Source organism: Phragmites australis, chromosome 14, assembly GCF_958298935.1.
Source record: "Phragmites australis chromosome 14, lpPhrAust1.1, whole genome shotgun sequence".
In the NCBI taxonomy this organism is placed as follows: Eukaryota; Viridiplantae; Streptophyta; class Magnoliopsida; order Poales; family Poaceae; genus Phragmites; species Phragmites australis.
In genome coordinates, this window is record NC_084934.1 from 30,250,186 (window position 1) to 30,266,742 (window position 16,557).

General features: G+C 42.7%; 2 protein-coding genes and 1 long non-coding RNA gene across 5 annotated transcripts; 2 read left to right on the forward strand and 1 right to left on the reverse strand.

Annotated features, from left to right (window-relative positions):
* The first annotated feature begins 2,579 nt into the window (after positions 1 to 2,579).
* On the forward strand, positions 2,580 to 7,874 carry LOC133891372 (uncharacterized). The gene is made up of 3 exons (XR_009904193.1): positions 2,580 to 2,754; positions 2,832 to 3,209; positions 7,347 to 7,874. It is a non-coding gene; the product is annotated as an uncharacterized LOC133891372 (long non-coding RNA).
* Positions 3,504 to 8,959, reverse strand: LOC133891371 (nuclear poly(A) polymerase 3-like). The gene is made up of 10 exons (XM_062332084.1): positions 8,415 to 8,959; positions 8,229 to 8,306; positions 8,037 to 8,135; positions 7,037 to 7,099; positions 6,781 to 6,942; positions 6,083 to 6,196; positions 5,716 to 5,778; positions 5,308 to 5,604; positions 4,379 to 4,543; positions 3,504 to 4,271 (listed from the first exon to the last, which is right to left on the reverse strand). Exons 1-10 carry the CDS (start codon positions 8,661 to 8,663, stop codon positions 3,918 to 3,920), a joined length of 1,644 nt encoding a protein of 547 aa, XP_062188068.1. The 5' UTR covers positions 8,664 to 8,959; the 3' UTR covers positions 3,504 to 3,917.
* A 1,140-nt stretch (positions 8,960 to 10,099) lies between these two features.
* Positions 10,100 to 14,179, forward strand: LOC133891079 (importin subunit alpha-1b-like). Of its 3 annotated transcripts, none has more exons than XM_062331771.1 (10): positions 10,100 to 10,500; positions 11,299 to 11,395; positions 11,477 to 11,563; positions 11,656 to 11,781; positions 11,861 to 12,043; positions 12,135 to 12,298; positions 12,402 to 12,480; positions 13,074 to 13,202; positions 13,398 to 13,525; positions 13,625 to 14,179. In XM_062331771.1, exons 1-10 carry the CDS (start codon positions 10,220 to 10,222, stop codon positions 14,013 to 14,015), a joined length of 1,665 nt encoding a protein of 554 aa, XP_062187755.1. In that variant the 5' UTR covers positions 10,100 to 10,219; the 3' UTR covers positions 14,016 to 14,179. The 3 variants fall into 3 exon arrangements, with proteins under 3 accessions (XP_062187755.1, XP_062187754.1, XP_062187756.1); XM_062331770.1 differs by having other exon boundaries at positions 10,192 to 10,500; positions 11,472 to 11,563; XM_062331772.1 differs by having other exon boundaries at positions 10,391 to 10,500; positions 11,042 to 11,395.
* The last annotated feature ends 2,378 nt before the right edge of the window (positions 14,180 to 16,557 follow it).

Below are 16,557 nucleotides of genomic sequence, written 5' to 3' on the forward strand. Positions count from 1 at the left end.
TCCCTGAACTAGACCGAAATAACCGTGCCTCGTATCAACCCATTTAACCTGGCCCACTTGGCCACCTCTAACTACTACTCCATGACACGCAAGGACCGCAAAGCATCGCTGCGTTATCCATGTCCTACCCACATGCGTCTCGCTTTAAGCTACCAGCACCAGCAGGGAAGGAACCTGCAGGGTTGGTTGGGGAGGTGATGATCTCCATTCTCCAAGTTTATCTCAAGGTCACGGCTATTATTCCATCGATTTGTCAAAGATAATGAAGCTCGATCACAGGCCCACTATTCCATATGCATCTTCCTTCGAAGATCACCCTTTCGCAATGCTTGTGAAATTTCAGGTCTCGGCAGGTTTGCCAACTCTGTATGTGCAGGAGTAACATCTTCTTCAGAACCAGCAGATTGTACGCGTCGCCTGAAGCGGTTGAAATAACCTTCCTCTTCAGTCTCACGTACTCTCGATTGATGCAGCCGTCAGAGATAGATAGTCTCAGGCCTCAACAATAGACGCATACTCCTCCACAGAATCCAAAAGATCAGATCAGATCAGATAGAAAAACGATTGCACAACGTGTCGACTTATCTTTTATGCAAGCCACTAGCAACTTGCAACCTGTAATCATATATCACAGCAATGATGAGGTCAATGTTATATTAATTAGTCTTTTCTTTGATCGATACTCTACCGTAAGCACGCGTGTCAATAATTTGTTTAATCCAACTTGATTATCTTGAAAGCTTTGCTTCCATATCTTAACAAATGTCAACGAATATATATCTTTATGTTTACCTTGTTTCCGGGGAGGGATCAATGTATTTAGCTTGCCACACCGCACATGCCGATGGAATTCAGTGAACTTGATGTCAGCTCTTGCCAATAATCACCGCCATAACCAAGATAATTTACAAATAACGAATCCTTCTTCCATGGATCGGCGCTCGAAGAACACTTTCACTTATTTTGCCAGGCACATGCCTTCTTCTTCCCCCAAAGCGCACAGGTTCTCTGAACTAACAGGCATGTGTAGGATGGCGCAGACAGCACACGAGCTGCGTATAATTGCCAATGACAAGGATGTGCTCCCTTGGCATCAGACAAACAAGGATCCGTGTGGACCAGATCGGATCTAGGTGGATCCTGTGAGGAAATGGATCCGAGGACCGAGGGGCAGATCTTTGGGTACCCGTTGTTGAGTAACTCGAGCACTTGAGTTCACTGCACAGCACTGCAGGTCTGAAGAACTTGCAATGCATGCAAGCGTTGGAACCCGAGTTTGTTGCTTGGATTGTGTGGCAAATCATCATCTGTCTGTCCATGTTCAGATAACTTGGGGGCAGTCTTTCTGAATGACCCGATATGACACACTTGTGTGTGCTCTTCTGTACATCTTTGCTGAATATTGAAATCTTAATCTTTGGAGGTTCGATTTCCTAGCACAGACTGACTTGTCGGATCTCTAGGACAAGAGAAAAGATGGTGGGCTGTGTTGACCATGTGTCGGATCTCCCGTTGAAAACTCAAAGCAGTCGACGCCAGATTTTTTTTTTATATTTTTAAATAAAAAATTGCAAATAGCTCCACTCATTTTGAAAAATTACAAATTTAGACTCATATCGCATGTTAGAATAAAAAAAATGTATTCCAACACTCTCAAAATTCAAAGCACTATTGAAATTTTTAGAGAGCTACATGATAGCATCCTCTACAACACATATTTTTTTTCAAATTTTTATGAATATTTTGATAGTATTTTGATTTTTGAAAATATTAAAATACAATATTTTTATTTTTAAACATGTCGCAGGTTGGAAGGGCAATATAAGTATAAATTTACAAATTTTCAAAACAAATATATATATTTATATTTTTTATTTAAAAAATATCATCATGCCAAAGCACCCCTCTCCCTTCCTCTCACCACCTACTGGCCCCACCACCAGCTAAATCGACGTTGACGATGGCGGAGAAATGGCACGACCCAACACGCGGGATCCTGCAAGCAAGACCATGAAAAACAATTATTTTATATTGTTTAAATTAAAAATTGGGAATATATGCCTGTGTTTTAAAAAATTACAAAGTAGACTTGCTCGTATTCCAATGAGTGATATGTTTTAAAAATAATAATTATGTTCTAATACTTTTAAAATTCAAAACACTATCAAAATAGTGATGAAATTTTTTGAAAAATATTTTGTGGTGTAGAGACTGCTATTATCTAGCTCTCCAAAACTTTTAAGACAAAAATATGATTTGTGCACAAGTAATTGTTTGAGTTGGAATTTTTGGAGAGCTAGATGATAGCATCATCTACACTATAGAATTCTTTTAGAATTTTTCATAACTATTTTGATAGTGTTTTAAATTTTAAGTACGTTGGGCCACAATTTTTTTTAAAAACTTGTTGCTTGTTAGAAGGCGACTTGTGGCATGTTAAAAAAAATATATAAAATAAAGATATTGAGAGCACGCAGGCGGCACTAGCTGTGCAGAAAAGAAAAAAAGGCTAAGGCCCTCAGGTAATTAGTGCTAGTTTAGGACTGTGTTAGGGTTAAACCCCATGCGGCCGCCACCCCACTCGTCAGCGTATCTCGCAGTGTCCGACCACGCAGAACTCCATTCCTCTTCCCACGACAGCCGACCGATCGATTCCCCGCCGCCGGCCTCACCGGAGCACAGGTTGGAGGCCCCTCCCCCTCTGCTTGATCCGCTGGCCGCTGTAAAGTGGCCCGTCTGTTGATGCTGTAGATGGTACTGAAGAGCTCATGAGTAGAGTCGAGTTTAGTCTAGATCGGTTATAAATCAAGATTTCTATTCCCTTTTTTCAGTCTTGCATGTCTAGGTGCTTTCTCTGATCCAACAAAGAAGTATTTAAGAATACCTATGGCGACACGCGCCAGCTCATGACGACGTACACGCCGGAGTACCTCGGGCTGAGGCAAGGCCCCGGGTTCTGGGGAGACGTCGCCGGGTACGGGAAGGGGGTCGTCGTCGGGCTGCTCGATGTCGGCATCTACGGGGCGTGCATTTACCATGGCGAAGAAGGCAAAGTCGCCGGCAAGATGGTGGTATGCGAGGCCGTCGACAATCTACTCCCCTACAACACGTCGGAGAAGCCCATCGTCTGTGCCATAAAGAGCGCCGGCGAGGCTGGCGTGGTGCTGATCAACACCAAGAGCCGACGGCTGCACCACCGACCTTGATCGGTATCAAAATACCGTCCACCCCCGACCGCCTGCAGTTGATTTCTCTTTTAAATTTCTCCCTCCACCGTTGATGCTAGAGCCTGAAATTTTGTAGGTTCCTTGGATCCTGGGTATGTTCGGTTCTTTTGCTCACCCTCACCCACTAGCCTCGTTAGAAACTTAGGCAAGACAAATCTTACTAGAAGATAAAAGTCAATTTGGCTCTCTCTCAAAAACAAGAAAATCCTTGCACAAATTCAAACGTACCCTAAATCCTTGCACAAAGTCACAGTTACAAATGGATGCTCAAACGGCAAGACACAACACGTAGCAAGACATGCTAATCAAAATTAACATCTACAGAGTCACGACAATCAACTATACAGTGACCATCGCAAAATCTGAATGATCTGGATCCAGCAGCAGGTACCGACCAACACAGGAGAAATTTACACTTTTGCTGACCAATACAGCAAACCTACGTTTTACATGCCATGCCGCTGCTATACACTCTACTCTTTGTTTACTAGTCAGTCATACCATCTTTACTGGTCGGTGATACCATGTTTATCAGCACAGCTGCGCTCGTGCAACTCTCAGAACATGATCTGGAAGCTAAAAATAGAATACCCATGTTTCCTGATTCCCGTGTTAGGGCCATTAACAAGCAGAGAACCTCACCAATTATGAACACAGTTGCCGCGAAAGAACATGTCCCTCCCTGATGATCTAACCAGGTCCTAGCCAACTCCACTCCGGTCTTGAGGTGCAGCCTGGTAACCCAGCATACAATGCGGCATCCGGCATGTACTGCCGGTAAGCAGAATAATGGCTGCTGCACATAGTCTTTGGCAGCTGTGGCAACCCAACCACAGATATTGTCAGATCCGAACGCGTACATTTCACCTTGCCATAGACATCGTTGGTGACATCTTTCATGAAATCTTCTTTCAGAGAGCTAGTGTCAATGTGCATACGTGTTTGAGGGATGAGGCCCCAGTAGTAGACAATGTTAAGCTCGATGACTGTATGATCAACTTCCTCGGAGGGGCACGGGTCACACTCAAAGCCAATCTTTTCCAGCTGCATAATCAAAGGAAAGTTGACAGAACATTCCTAACAATTAAAGAACAATACGATTGTGCTGCAAAGAGCATGAAGAAACAACGAAACAGGTGCATCAAAAGTACCTTCAGAATCAGGTGGCGGAAGCGGGATTTCACCCATCCAGCCCAGTCACGTAGCTCTGCAGACGTTGGGGCACATAAAGCAATGCGAAGAAAATGTTGATACATTGCAGCGTATGGAAAGGGTTCAAAAAGCCAAGCCAACTCAAAATCATGCCTCAATGGATCCTGAAACAAAGACATAAGGGCCTATTAAGTGATCAAATATTAACACCCAAATATTCAAGCAGTGGTAAATACTAGTGTATAACAATGCACAAGGGTGACAATAATGAAAAAGAAAAGGCATCACGGCACAATAACAGATACAATGTTTTAATGTGAGTTGCATTACGTATGTGTTCAAACCAGATAGACAGGGAACAAAATTGTAATCTCACTCCCAAGAAATGATCACGTGCACCAAATTTTGAATGGAGTAGAAAAATGGTTCAAGACTACAGCGAAACCAAGAGAATTGATACTCTACATGAAGTGAATGAGGGAAATGGGATAGGTCTTATGTGCCAAATGTAGTACATGTTAACACAGTAAGTGATAAGATATTAATTATTTGTGCCCAAAAATAATAGCAAAACAGGAATAATATTTTGTCTTATATAAGTACATACAGAAGTTCCCAGCTATGCATCATCATCCTACATTGAGAAGCTACAGATCCAAGTGCTCTTGAATAAATGTCCAGACTATTTGAACAGAGGTTTGATTTAGATCTGATTGGGAGCAAATAATAAAAGTGCCTCCAGTTTGGAAATCAGACTCTGATGAACCTAAAAAATTTGGATGAATGCAACTTTCCTTGACTTTAAATTGAATCTATCCTAGCAATACTGAGAAGCACCAATGAAATGTAAGAATCATCACGGATGATACATCAAGGATTTGTTCGTGGACATCAAGATAAAGAGAAGAAAACCAGACTTCGGACTGACCTTGGTCAAAGCATAACCACGCATAAGCTCCTGTCTTATCTTATTGAAGGTGCTTTTTGTCACATTGGACACACAAAACTCTGGTGGAGTACAAGGCATCACTATGGGCATGAGCTGCCCCTCTGAACGCAGGCAATTAGTTGGCTGATCATGCAGACTTACTGGAACTTGCCAAGGCCAGTGAGCGAAAGTCTGAAAGAACACTGTGAACAAACCATTGCCACTGGCATCCGGATATCTCTGACAAACATAAGCCGCAAGGATGGCTAAATGAATCCCAGCAAAGAAGCCAAGATGCTGAATGGCATGACACAAGTAAGAATCACATTGTTAGCACAAAATGATCATATGATATTCATATAGCTGAACCAGAACTGAACAATCAGCAGAAAAGATTGAACTACGTACATGACAATGAAGTCCTCTCTTTCTAGCCCATAGTTTGACACATCTCAACAAAACTTGAAAGTTCTGTACCATAATTTTGGACAAGTAAATTATTGATAAAATGAAAAGAAATTGAGGAAAATTAAACAAAATTTAAAGCTTCAGGAGGATATAAAATAATGAGCAAGACTACATGGTCATAGATTGAATCTAGACAACAAGAAACATAAATGACAGGTCTTAAAATGGAAAATTATGAGTTCAAGAAAAATAAATCAGAAGAACTGTGGAACATGAGTAACTGAATGTCTGAATGTTGATGCACACTAAATTCAACGGACAAGAACAAAAGGTACCACAGGTAAATTAAATTAGATTAGTTTTCAACCTCAGCTTTTGGTACTATCTGAACAATTTGTTCATTAACACGAACTCCAGATAAACTCCTCCAGCTCCTTGCGTCAATTTTCTGTAGCAATTGAGGGCTAAATGTATTTATAGCCTGCATGATCAAGAACAGTCATGACTATTTGGATTATATATCGGGTAAAGAATATGTCAAGCCAGAAGAGGCACCAATATCATGATATTTACATATAGATCCAAGTCTACATAAGTAAGAGCAATCATAACATGAAACAGTTGGGAAGATCGTACTTTTGTGATGTAGAATATCACGCAAATCACTTAGGTGTAGAATCCAGCAGAAATTCATTAGTACTACAAATGGGTACGACATGATACATTAACTGGAAAAATTGCAGGGGAATACTACATAAGATGGTTGATTAATATGCCTCTTATGTGCAACAAACAAAGGTCTATAGAGATTCAGGGCAAGATGCATGGACAGTGAAAATCATACAGTTAAAAAAGAGTTCGCCAATTCAGTATCACTAACAAACAGAAAAGGTTTACTCATTAGGTCAAGCACGGTAAATGTTTTTTAGAAGAGAATATTTTTATGCCAAATACCATGCGGCATCAGAGCAGAAGCAAACACAGATAACATGGGATGATACATTGTATAAAAAGAATTAATGAAAATCCATGCAACAAGCTGTGGTGTCAGTGTAATCTGCTTGCCTTTGATGCATCAATAGCTGGGAGATGGGCATATGTGAGATCAACTGCAATCCCATCGAATCTAAAGCGCATCAAGGGAACCTTAGCACTTTCAACAGTCTGCACCTCTGATACTTCTGGCCTGCCCTCAAGAATTTGTCTCAGAACAACAAAGAAATGGTACTACAAAATAGACAGAAGTTATTATGTTTGCATCCTGAATCAAAATCAAGTGAGAATAAAGACACAAAATAGAAAGAGAAAGAGCAATACCCACCTGCAACGTTGCGATACAAGGCCCAACACAAAGTGCATCAATGTCAGATTCAGATCCATGAGCCTTGAAAAAGGGTAAAAATGATTAGTCAAATCCAGGGGAGATGTGTCATCCCAGATTCTACTTTTCATAACCATAGAACAATCCCTATGCCCTAACCATGGAGAGCAAGGGTGGCAACCAACTCCTCTATAAACGTTAGAACACAAGTCTAAAAAAGGGCAATGTGGGGGAAAGGTAACGGTTCATGCTTTTTCATTTCTTTGACCACATATTTTTCATGGAACTAATATGTATGCATCATATGCAGCAGCTATGTCAGAAATTCAGAATAGAAGGTAAAATAGAAATGCACGGCAGCCTCAGGTCTTCCACATTTGAGTGTGATTCTTCCCATGGGCCACGAGAAGGTAAAAAGACTCGAAGAGCCTGCTCCGGTGGAGTGCACTGAGCACACTCGACGAATTAGCAGCAAAAAATCATAGACCAATAATTCTGAAGGCTCAGGTAAAGAACAGAATTTCTCATGATATTATGTCTAGTCAATTTGTAACCATGTATCTTAGCGTGCAGGTCTGTTTAACATGTTCTGTAATGATCAGTATGCCCAAAATTTGGAAATCGATTTCAGATCATCTGTGCTCCTGCTCTGAATTCCATTGTTTTCACAGTTGCTGAACTTGTAAAGAGAGCCCAGGAACCAAATAACCGCAGCACGAAATGTACAATGCAATACCCACAACTGAGGCACAGTAAAGCTATTTGGAAATCGATTTCAGATCATCTGTGCTCATGTATTATGTCAGTACTGACTACGGTATGTGCTCCAATTATAATGTAGGCCGGCTTAATTGCCAAAACGTGTGAAGCATGAAACCTAAGGTATAACTGAAATGCAATAATCTCAAAGAATTGAATACATGAAATTAGGATAAACCTCACATCACCACGCAACAATGCAGAAAAATCAAAACTCCAAATTCGCCTATCTCTTGCTTACCCCTAACGTGTAGGATCCATATGTCAAGACAGTAGCGGTCGCTAGCCTCGGGGGCACACTCTGCTCATACGCCAGCACCTTCGCCCAATGCATCACTATCTGAGACAACCGCAAAAACACTACGAGTGAGGAATCCATGTACGGCAGCAAGGCAAGATGCTATATTTAACCCAGAAACCCGAGCCCCATCACCTTCTTGAGCTCTCGGATCACCTGCTCCCTCTTCTTGTCATCCTTGGGCGACGGGACGGCCCCCTCATCCTTCAAGAGCTATTTGCAATGTATCCCGGCAAGCGCGCATGGTAAAGAACTAAAGATTACTCAAAAGAAGTGACAATACCACGGCAACTCTCACAGTATTGAACTTCGGAGGCTCACCTTGACGAGGGAACGGCTGCGGCGGTGGTCCAATTCGGCGAGGAAGGCGGGGTGGGGTCGGAAGATGATCGGGGGCCGGGGAGGAAGGGGAGGGTACCCCGCGGGCGGCGGCGGGGGCTGGGGCAGCAGGACTGGTAGGGTTTGGGCCTCTGGAGCGCCGGAGGCAGGGGTCCCGGCGAGGAGGTCCGCAGGCGCCATTGCCGCGTAAGGCCACCAGGGGACGGGAGTGGCGGTTGCCAGGTACGACATGGAGGGCGGGCGGGCGGGCGGAGGCGAAGAGGATGTGAGGTGGAGGGCAATGATGATGGATTTGTTTTCTTTTTCTTGGGAGATTGTTGGGCTTGCGGGGGCAAGAACGAGAACTGGGGAGGAAGACGAAGGAAGAGAGGAGATGCCTCGCAGAGGACGGCGGTGGTTAACTTTATATAGGAGGAGGACGCCGGCGTGTTATCGGACGAGCAAGTCGGACGGAGGCCGTGCCGTGTCGGCGAGGCGAGTGGCGGCGTTGGTTTTCCTGGGCCTCCGGTGCAACCGGGAGAGAAGTCATGGTCATGGGCTCATGGTAATCTTGTCAGATGTTCTTTTTTCCTTTAGATAGATAGAAACACGGGAAAAATGCAAAACCCCCTAAAAATCATTTGAATTTTGATTTTTCCTCTCAAAATTATTTTGTTGCAAAAACATCTCTAAAAGTTCAAAAAAATTTAACCAAAATAAAAAAATTCTAAAAAAATTAGAGACAATTCTAAGACCTTTTGTGAAATTTATTTTCAAAAATAAAATCATTTGCATCATATTTCATGGAGAGTAAGTTTGAAAAAAAGAAAAACGTGCAGCTCATTTATTAATTCGAGTTAAATACTTAGTTAATTATTTGCTAATCTAAAAATCACGAAACAATTTTTTTTAGTCTTCTTACATGATCCTCTATCTTCTAAAAATATATGAAATTTTGAAATAGTTATTGTAACGTGCAGAATTGAGTAAATATGTTGCAGATAGATTAATTCATAACTAATCCATAACACATCCAAAATTAGTGAAACCACTTTTATTAGTTTACTTAAATAATTATTTGTGTAGGAAAAATAATGGTAGTTATGACAAAGTTAAAATAACATGAGTTAATAAATGAGTTGCATATTTTTCTTTTTTTTCCAAACTTCCTCTCTATGAAATATGATGCAAAGTGTATTATTTTTGAAAACAAATTTCACAGAAGGTCTTAGAATTGTCTCTAGTTTTTTTAATTATTTTATGATTTTTTTTTATTTTTTTGAATTTTTGTTGGGTTTTTTCAACAAAATCAAATTTTTATGGGGGGTTTTTGCAACAAAACAACTTTTGTGAGGGAAATCAAAATCCAAATGACTTTTGAGAAGTTTTTTTTTATATTTTTCCTTAAAAATACAGATGTTGTCATATTTGAGAGCTTCCTCCCTACCCGAGCATATTTGAGAGCTCCTTAAGCTCTCTATAATTTTGGAGATGCAAGAGGGAGAAGACGAGAGAAGAAAGGGTTAAACTCTTTCTAATTTTTTGCTGTAGCAATATTAAAAGTGCAATAAATTGAATTTTGTATGATGATTATTTAATTAATTTGGATGGACGATCAAATCTGATATTTTTATGTATTTTTATAGGAGAATAGATGCAGAAGTATAGAAAAGTAAATAAAAAGAAAGAAAAGAAAGAGAAGCGGCTACCAGTTGTGACCGCACCGCACCACAGGCGACATCTCACTCGGGAACAGAGCCCGCCCACCTCTCTCTCCGGCATGCCGCGCGCCCCGCGGCGGCCGTCCCATGAGGCGCGCCGCGGCGCATACAAGCCGCGCGTGGACTTCATCCTCTCGCGCCAACGCCGCCGCGAGGACGGCCTCCTCGCCCTCCGCCGCCTTGACCGCGACGCCGGCCTCTTCAAGCGCCGCCGCGACGAACCCACTCCTGCGCCGACCTCCGCGCCCGCTCCTACTCCCGCCGAAGCCACCGCACCCGCCGCCAGCTCTCTCCCTCCATCCGGCCCTTCCTCGCCCCCGTCCTCTCCGCCCGACGCGGCGGCTCCCCGGAATGCCGCCGAGTCAGAGGTGCGTGCTTAGGGTTTTCACTCTACTCTGTTCGAGCGAGTGTTTTGGCATGTGTAAATCTAGTCAAAGTCCCATAGCGAAAGAAGTCGTGTTAACACTGAGTGATGCCAAGGCATATCTCCCGTGGAGTCAATCATGTGATGCATACATTTGGTTTAGAAGCTAGCAATTCAAACTCAGGCAACGGATCGTAGTTTGTGCACACAAGTTGAAACATTGGTCATTTTTTGAAGCCCATGACTAATGCGCAAAGGAAAACTCCGAAAATGAATAGATGGCTACCGGGCATTTGTTTTCCCACCAAAAATCATGTTTACACTATCATGTCAGTGGGTGAACACTCAATAGGCTTGTTTTTTAAAGGAAGGTGAACACTCAATAGATAGATGTGGCAAAGTTTTATTACACTACTTTTGAATGTGTCCGTGTTTCTTTAGGCCCCGTCTATATGTCGCTCAGGTGTTATAGGGCTTTATAACACCCAAAATTTTCAACCATGAAATCTTGCTTTTTGTGGCTGAGATTTGACCTCACTTGGTAGGGGACAAAAATTCGGGTGTTCCTGTTCCTGAGGACTCCAACACCTGAATTTTTATTTACACCAACTCTACATGGAAATTTAGCATTTCCCTTCTTTTATGGCTTAGGAAACAGCAAATAGTATGTAATGAATCAGATCTTTGGTATCTGACAGGGTAAGGAGAAGAAAATGCTTCAATTGTTTCATGAGCTTCTTGTATTGTGCTTTTCTTCTGTTTCTTTTCAAGTTTCGTTAGTTTGTCTTTTGTATCCAGTTAGCTTGAAGGCCTGTCAGAATTGCTGGACAAAGTATGGTCAGATGACACCACTAGTCAGCTGGAAGCCACAGTGCAGTTCAGGAAACTTCTTTCAGATGGTACTTGGCATGTTTAATGTGTGATGTGGCTCCTTGCTTTTGGTTACATATTTATCTATGGTGGTTGTGTCTGTAGAGAAGAACTCAACTATGATAAAAATCATCAGAGCAGATGTCCTGCCTAGATTTGCTGAGTTTCTTTCAAGACGTGAGCTTCCTCAGCTCCAAGTATGTGCTTTATTCTTTATTCCCTTTTCCCCTATTCTCCTTGTCTTTGTTTTGTGGTGTTAGCGGTCTTACCCTGTGCATTTTTTTTGCAGATGGAGGCAGCCTGGGTGCTTACCAACATAGCTGCTTCTGGCTATACACTGCTGGTTGCAGAATGTGGTGCTGTTCCAAGGTTGGTAGAGCTCTTAGGATCGCCAAATGCGAATATCAGGCATCAGGTGAAACAATTTACTCAGTCGTAATTTGTTTATGTAATGGTTTGGTCATTTATATTGTTGGTTCTGATATGTTATACAGGCTATCTGGGCTATTGGAAATATAGCAGCAGACGTGCCTAGCTGCAGGGACATTCTTCTTGATCATGGTGCTGTTACACCATTACTTTCTCAGTTTCGAGAAGACATGAGAATTCCAGTTCTGAGAACTGCTACATGGGCACTGTCGAACCTTTGTTTTGGAAAATTGCCAGCCGAAGTGCAGGTACGTTTTGTTACTGCTGTGTGTCTGCTGAAATTTCCTTGTTATGTGAAGCAATGGCTTGCTTTGAATCTGTTTTGGCTGATCATTGCAGGTGAAACCAATACTGGAAATTACCAGCCAGCTTATTCATTCTGCTGACGAGAAGATACTGGCAGATGCATGCTGGACTCTTTGTTATATATGTGGTAGCGTAGATGATTCCATCCAAGATGTATTAGATGCTGGGGTTTTCCCTCAACTTGTAAATCTCTTGATGTAAGTTGCTGGATTCATTTTCCTAGTGCAGTTGTACATATCATAAAGCTACCAGATATTCCTTGTGGACTTGTGGTTAACTAGCTTTTTGTCCTGATTTTAGGCATGCATCAGCTAGTGTTCTTCTACCTGTCATCACGGCACTTGCGAAAATTTCTGCTGGAGATGATGCTCAAGTGAAGGTTGCTTAATAGCTATATTGTGTTTTTGTGTTGCTTTTCTTTGTTTTACTAATATGGATTCGCAGTGATATGCAACAACTGAAAAAACCAAGAATGCAATGACCAGAAAACTGAGTATGGAGTTGCTGGTTGTTTTCAGTAATAAAGTTTTGTTCTTTTTAGGACCTGAAGCTTGTGTATTCTGCGGTCACATTTTGGTCACCACAGCTGTAGCAATTAATCTATTATGACATTACTAAAGTTACATCACTTGATGCCCTCGTTAAGCCTCATCAGCTGTTGCTCATCCTTTAACACTGCCTTTTAATGGTGTAATTGCTTTCTACTTATTAATCGTCCTTGCTCTCTGATGTGAGCTCTTTGTCTTTGAGTGTGCAGGCCTCCACCGCAAAATACTTATCTATCTCCAGTAGTTGTTTCCCCCCTTTCTTTCTTTCTTTTTTTTTGGGGTGGGGGGGGGGGGGAGAAGTTTGCATGTCTGTCAGGAAGATCCTATATTTCTTCTCATATAGTGCTGATTAGTTTTGTGTTCTGCTTTGTTTTTACCCTAACCTTTGCAATTGATGCTGAACCAATGCGGCAATATTTTGAAGGTCTTAGTGGAAAATGGCATTCTCAACTGCTTCGTCCAGTTGCTTGCACGAAATTACCCAAACAACATCAAGAAACAAGCTTGTCTAATTGTTTCTAATATCACCACTGGCAGCAAGGATCAAATTCAGGTTGTATATTCCTGATCTTTGTGCATTTCCTATAAAATATGCACCTGTTGCCATCAATGCGATGTAACCAAATGTGGCCATATATATGTACATATGTTGCTTCATCATCGTTCTCCCATGTCAACTGAATCATGTGCAAATTATTTCGTGAATCTTATTTCATTGTTATCTTTTGACTCATAATTCTTCCAACAGGCAGTAATTGATGCAGGCGTTATAAGCCCCCTCATTGTCCTACTAAAGACATCAGAGACAGATATAAAAAAGGAGGCTGCTTGGGCTATATCAAATGCTGCATCCGGTGGTTCAAGTGATCAAATTCAGTATGCTCTGGCCTGTAGTTGTCTGAATGTATCTTCAGTACTTTTGCGCATGAAACTGAACTTGATCTATTGCAACGACTTCTTACTATCTGGGTGCAGGTATTTGGTGAGTCGGGGATGTTTAGAGCCCCTCTGCAGCGTCCTCACATACCAAGATCCTGACCTAGTATATACGTGTCTGGAAGGTTTTCAAAACATACTCCAGGCAGGTGAGGCGGGGAAGAAGGGCCAGGAATCCGGGACGAACCCATATGCACAGTTCATTCTAGAATGTGGGGGTTTAGATAATCTGGAGGATCTGCAGGACCACGACAGTGATAAAATCCACAAGCTAGTCATGAAGCTGCTACAGAGTTACTGGGAGGAAGAAGTAAGCGACGAAGATCCAGGCATCCCAGGTTCGAATAATTCTGTAGAGACTGTGGAAACAACTTCTGAAGATGCTGCTCAGCCACCAGTACCCTCATCCGGTGCGAATGAAACTGAATGATGCCACACGTTGTAGTGCCATCTATGATACTATAATCAGGTTGATTTAGAGAGAGATGTGTTGAGGTCAGGTAGTGATGTGCAGAATTTTCTCATTACGTTTTCTGTACGCTGTACCTTTAAAGGTCTGTGAATGGGGGCAGACAGCATTGGAACTTTGAAGTACCCATGGGTTTTCAATGGATAATTTAGCCCGTGAGTAGAGAAGTTAAAATTTTGAACGCTCATTTATCTCTAGGGCCAATAGAGCTATTTGGTGCATTCTCAAAGATAGATAAAGCAGTAGCAGCCCGGCCCCTTCAAGGTACAAGATTCGGCTCATATTTCTGCTGATTGGGCTGGTCCTGGGCTACTTCTATACCCTAAATCAGATTTATTTTCTTTTTTCTGGAGATGTCCTTTTCTTCTTCTTTTGCGGATTTTCGAGGGAGGACTTCCACTCGGTTGGGTTGGCACACCGCGTGCGGGAATGGCTGCGGCGGCCGGCGGCGACGGACAAGGAGGAGGAGGAGCGAATAGCACTCGGGAGAATTTGCTGTCAAGAGTTGCCGAAATCTGGTCAGGAGAATGGTATGGTATTGGTATGGGCAACAGATGAGATGTATGCAAATTGCTCTTCTCAACCATTCCATTCCATTCCAGCCGATAACTACTTGTTCCATCCACAGTTAGGCTCCCAGGCTACATATATATGCATATCTTCATTATTTGTTTGCATCTCTGGAGTTTGGATAAGGTATCTGCACGCACTATTCGTGGCTCAACTCGCATGTGTTTTCTCAGGAGAACCGTGATCGAAAATCGAGAGGGAGAAGCATGCACGTACGCTTCTTCCTCTTCATGCATCCATCTCTTCTGAAACTGACAGGTCGTGAAGAGCCATGATGCATTCAGAAGCAACCAGCCACCGATCGGGAGCACAACAGAGACATTCAGAAGCAAGCAAGCCATCGATAGATAGAAAATTCGATACACGCCCATTAGGAAATTTCGAGGATATATCGTTCGTTGTACCATATATATCCTCTTTCGCGAATATTGTCTTGGCACGCAAGAGCCTGGATATGTACACGCAGGAGATAATTGGAATTATCTTGAAGAGACTCTGAGACTGAAGAGAGGAAGACAATTTCAGGTAAGCATGACATGACCGGAACCCGACCTGAATGCATGCGTTGAGCTAGCAAGGAATATTTGTTCCGTGCGTGATCGCGAGAGATGCACACAACTTGCTCGATGCAATTGTCCATGCCGTCGCAGACCTCGCACGCTTTAGCTTGTGTCCTGAGGATGATGCATGCGTTGCACTTGTGCCGGTAGCTCTTTCCTTTTTTGCACTTTTCAAGTCGTCGAGAGCTATTCAGCTGCTTTTCCTTGACTTTGGTAATGCATTTTTGCTGTGGTTTGTGGCCGAGATAATCTAATCTTGATGGGCAGGGGCAGATGAAGATATGACCAAGAAACAGAACTGCAGATACGTGATGGCGAGAGATGTATGGCGCAGAAACACTAGGCTGCCTTGACCTTCAAGAGGGAAAAACAGAGAATCGCACTGTACATGCGTATCTGTGCATGATCGGCTCACACAATTTATCTGCAGATGCATGCATGGCGTGCGTAATATAACAGAATTCCACTAATACTGCCACAGGTGATAAGGATTACATGGCCCAATTGTTCTTGCATTTTTAGTGTCTAGTCTTTAAGCACGTGTCATCCATGGCTCAATTAAGGAAATGCCCGTCAGCCCGTTTCGACTTTTGAATTAAGAAGATTTTTCCTTTTCTTTTTCTTTTTGCAAAAGGCTATAGTTAAATAGTTATCAGACTGTAAAAACACGCCTTGACAGGCAGTGCAGTGTGAAAGGTTGGAGAGTCTTGGAGGCAGAAAAGGTGAGGAATCGGCACGAGCTAGGTGTTCGCAGGGCCCAGGCACGCGGCGCCTTCACTAGTCATGATCGTGTGCTTCGAGTCGCTGTTTCCAAGCAACAAACAGACGGACTTCTGAACGCAGGTATATGCCAAAAACGTCGTAAAACTCTGTTCCCAAAAGGTTCACACGATTTGCCAGCGACCGGGACCTTGAGTGCATAATCGATCCATCAGCATGGTTAATATTATTGCAGTTTCATACCTAGCTCTGTTGGACAATTTGGATCTTCGAAATTGTGTTGGTTGACCGGCGGTGAGGATGGCATCTCCAAGTTGGTCGGCGTCGGCATATGTCCTGTTCCCTAACCCATCTAGGTGATGAGTGAGGCTCGAAATGTTTTGACATCAATGGGATCCTATTAATCTCCTGTAGAATGAAGATATCGGAGGCCGGTTTTTCTCCCATTTGTGGGTAAGGGAAGTAGCAGCCAGCAAGCGTTTGGATGGAGAGGAATATTCGGTGATTCTGAGCTAGAATAAGGAAGTTTTTGTTGGGGCCACGAAACATGCTCCGTATAGAGTGCGGTGAGAGTCTCCTCTAATGTTCGGAGGGGGAGGGGTTAAGCTTAGAGATGACCAATGAGCCTAGAGTAAAGGAAGAGAGAGTTTGTG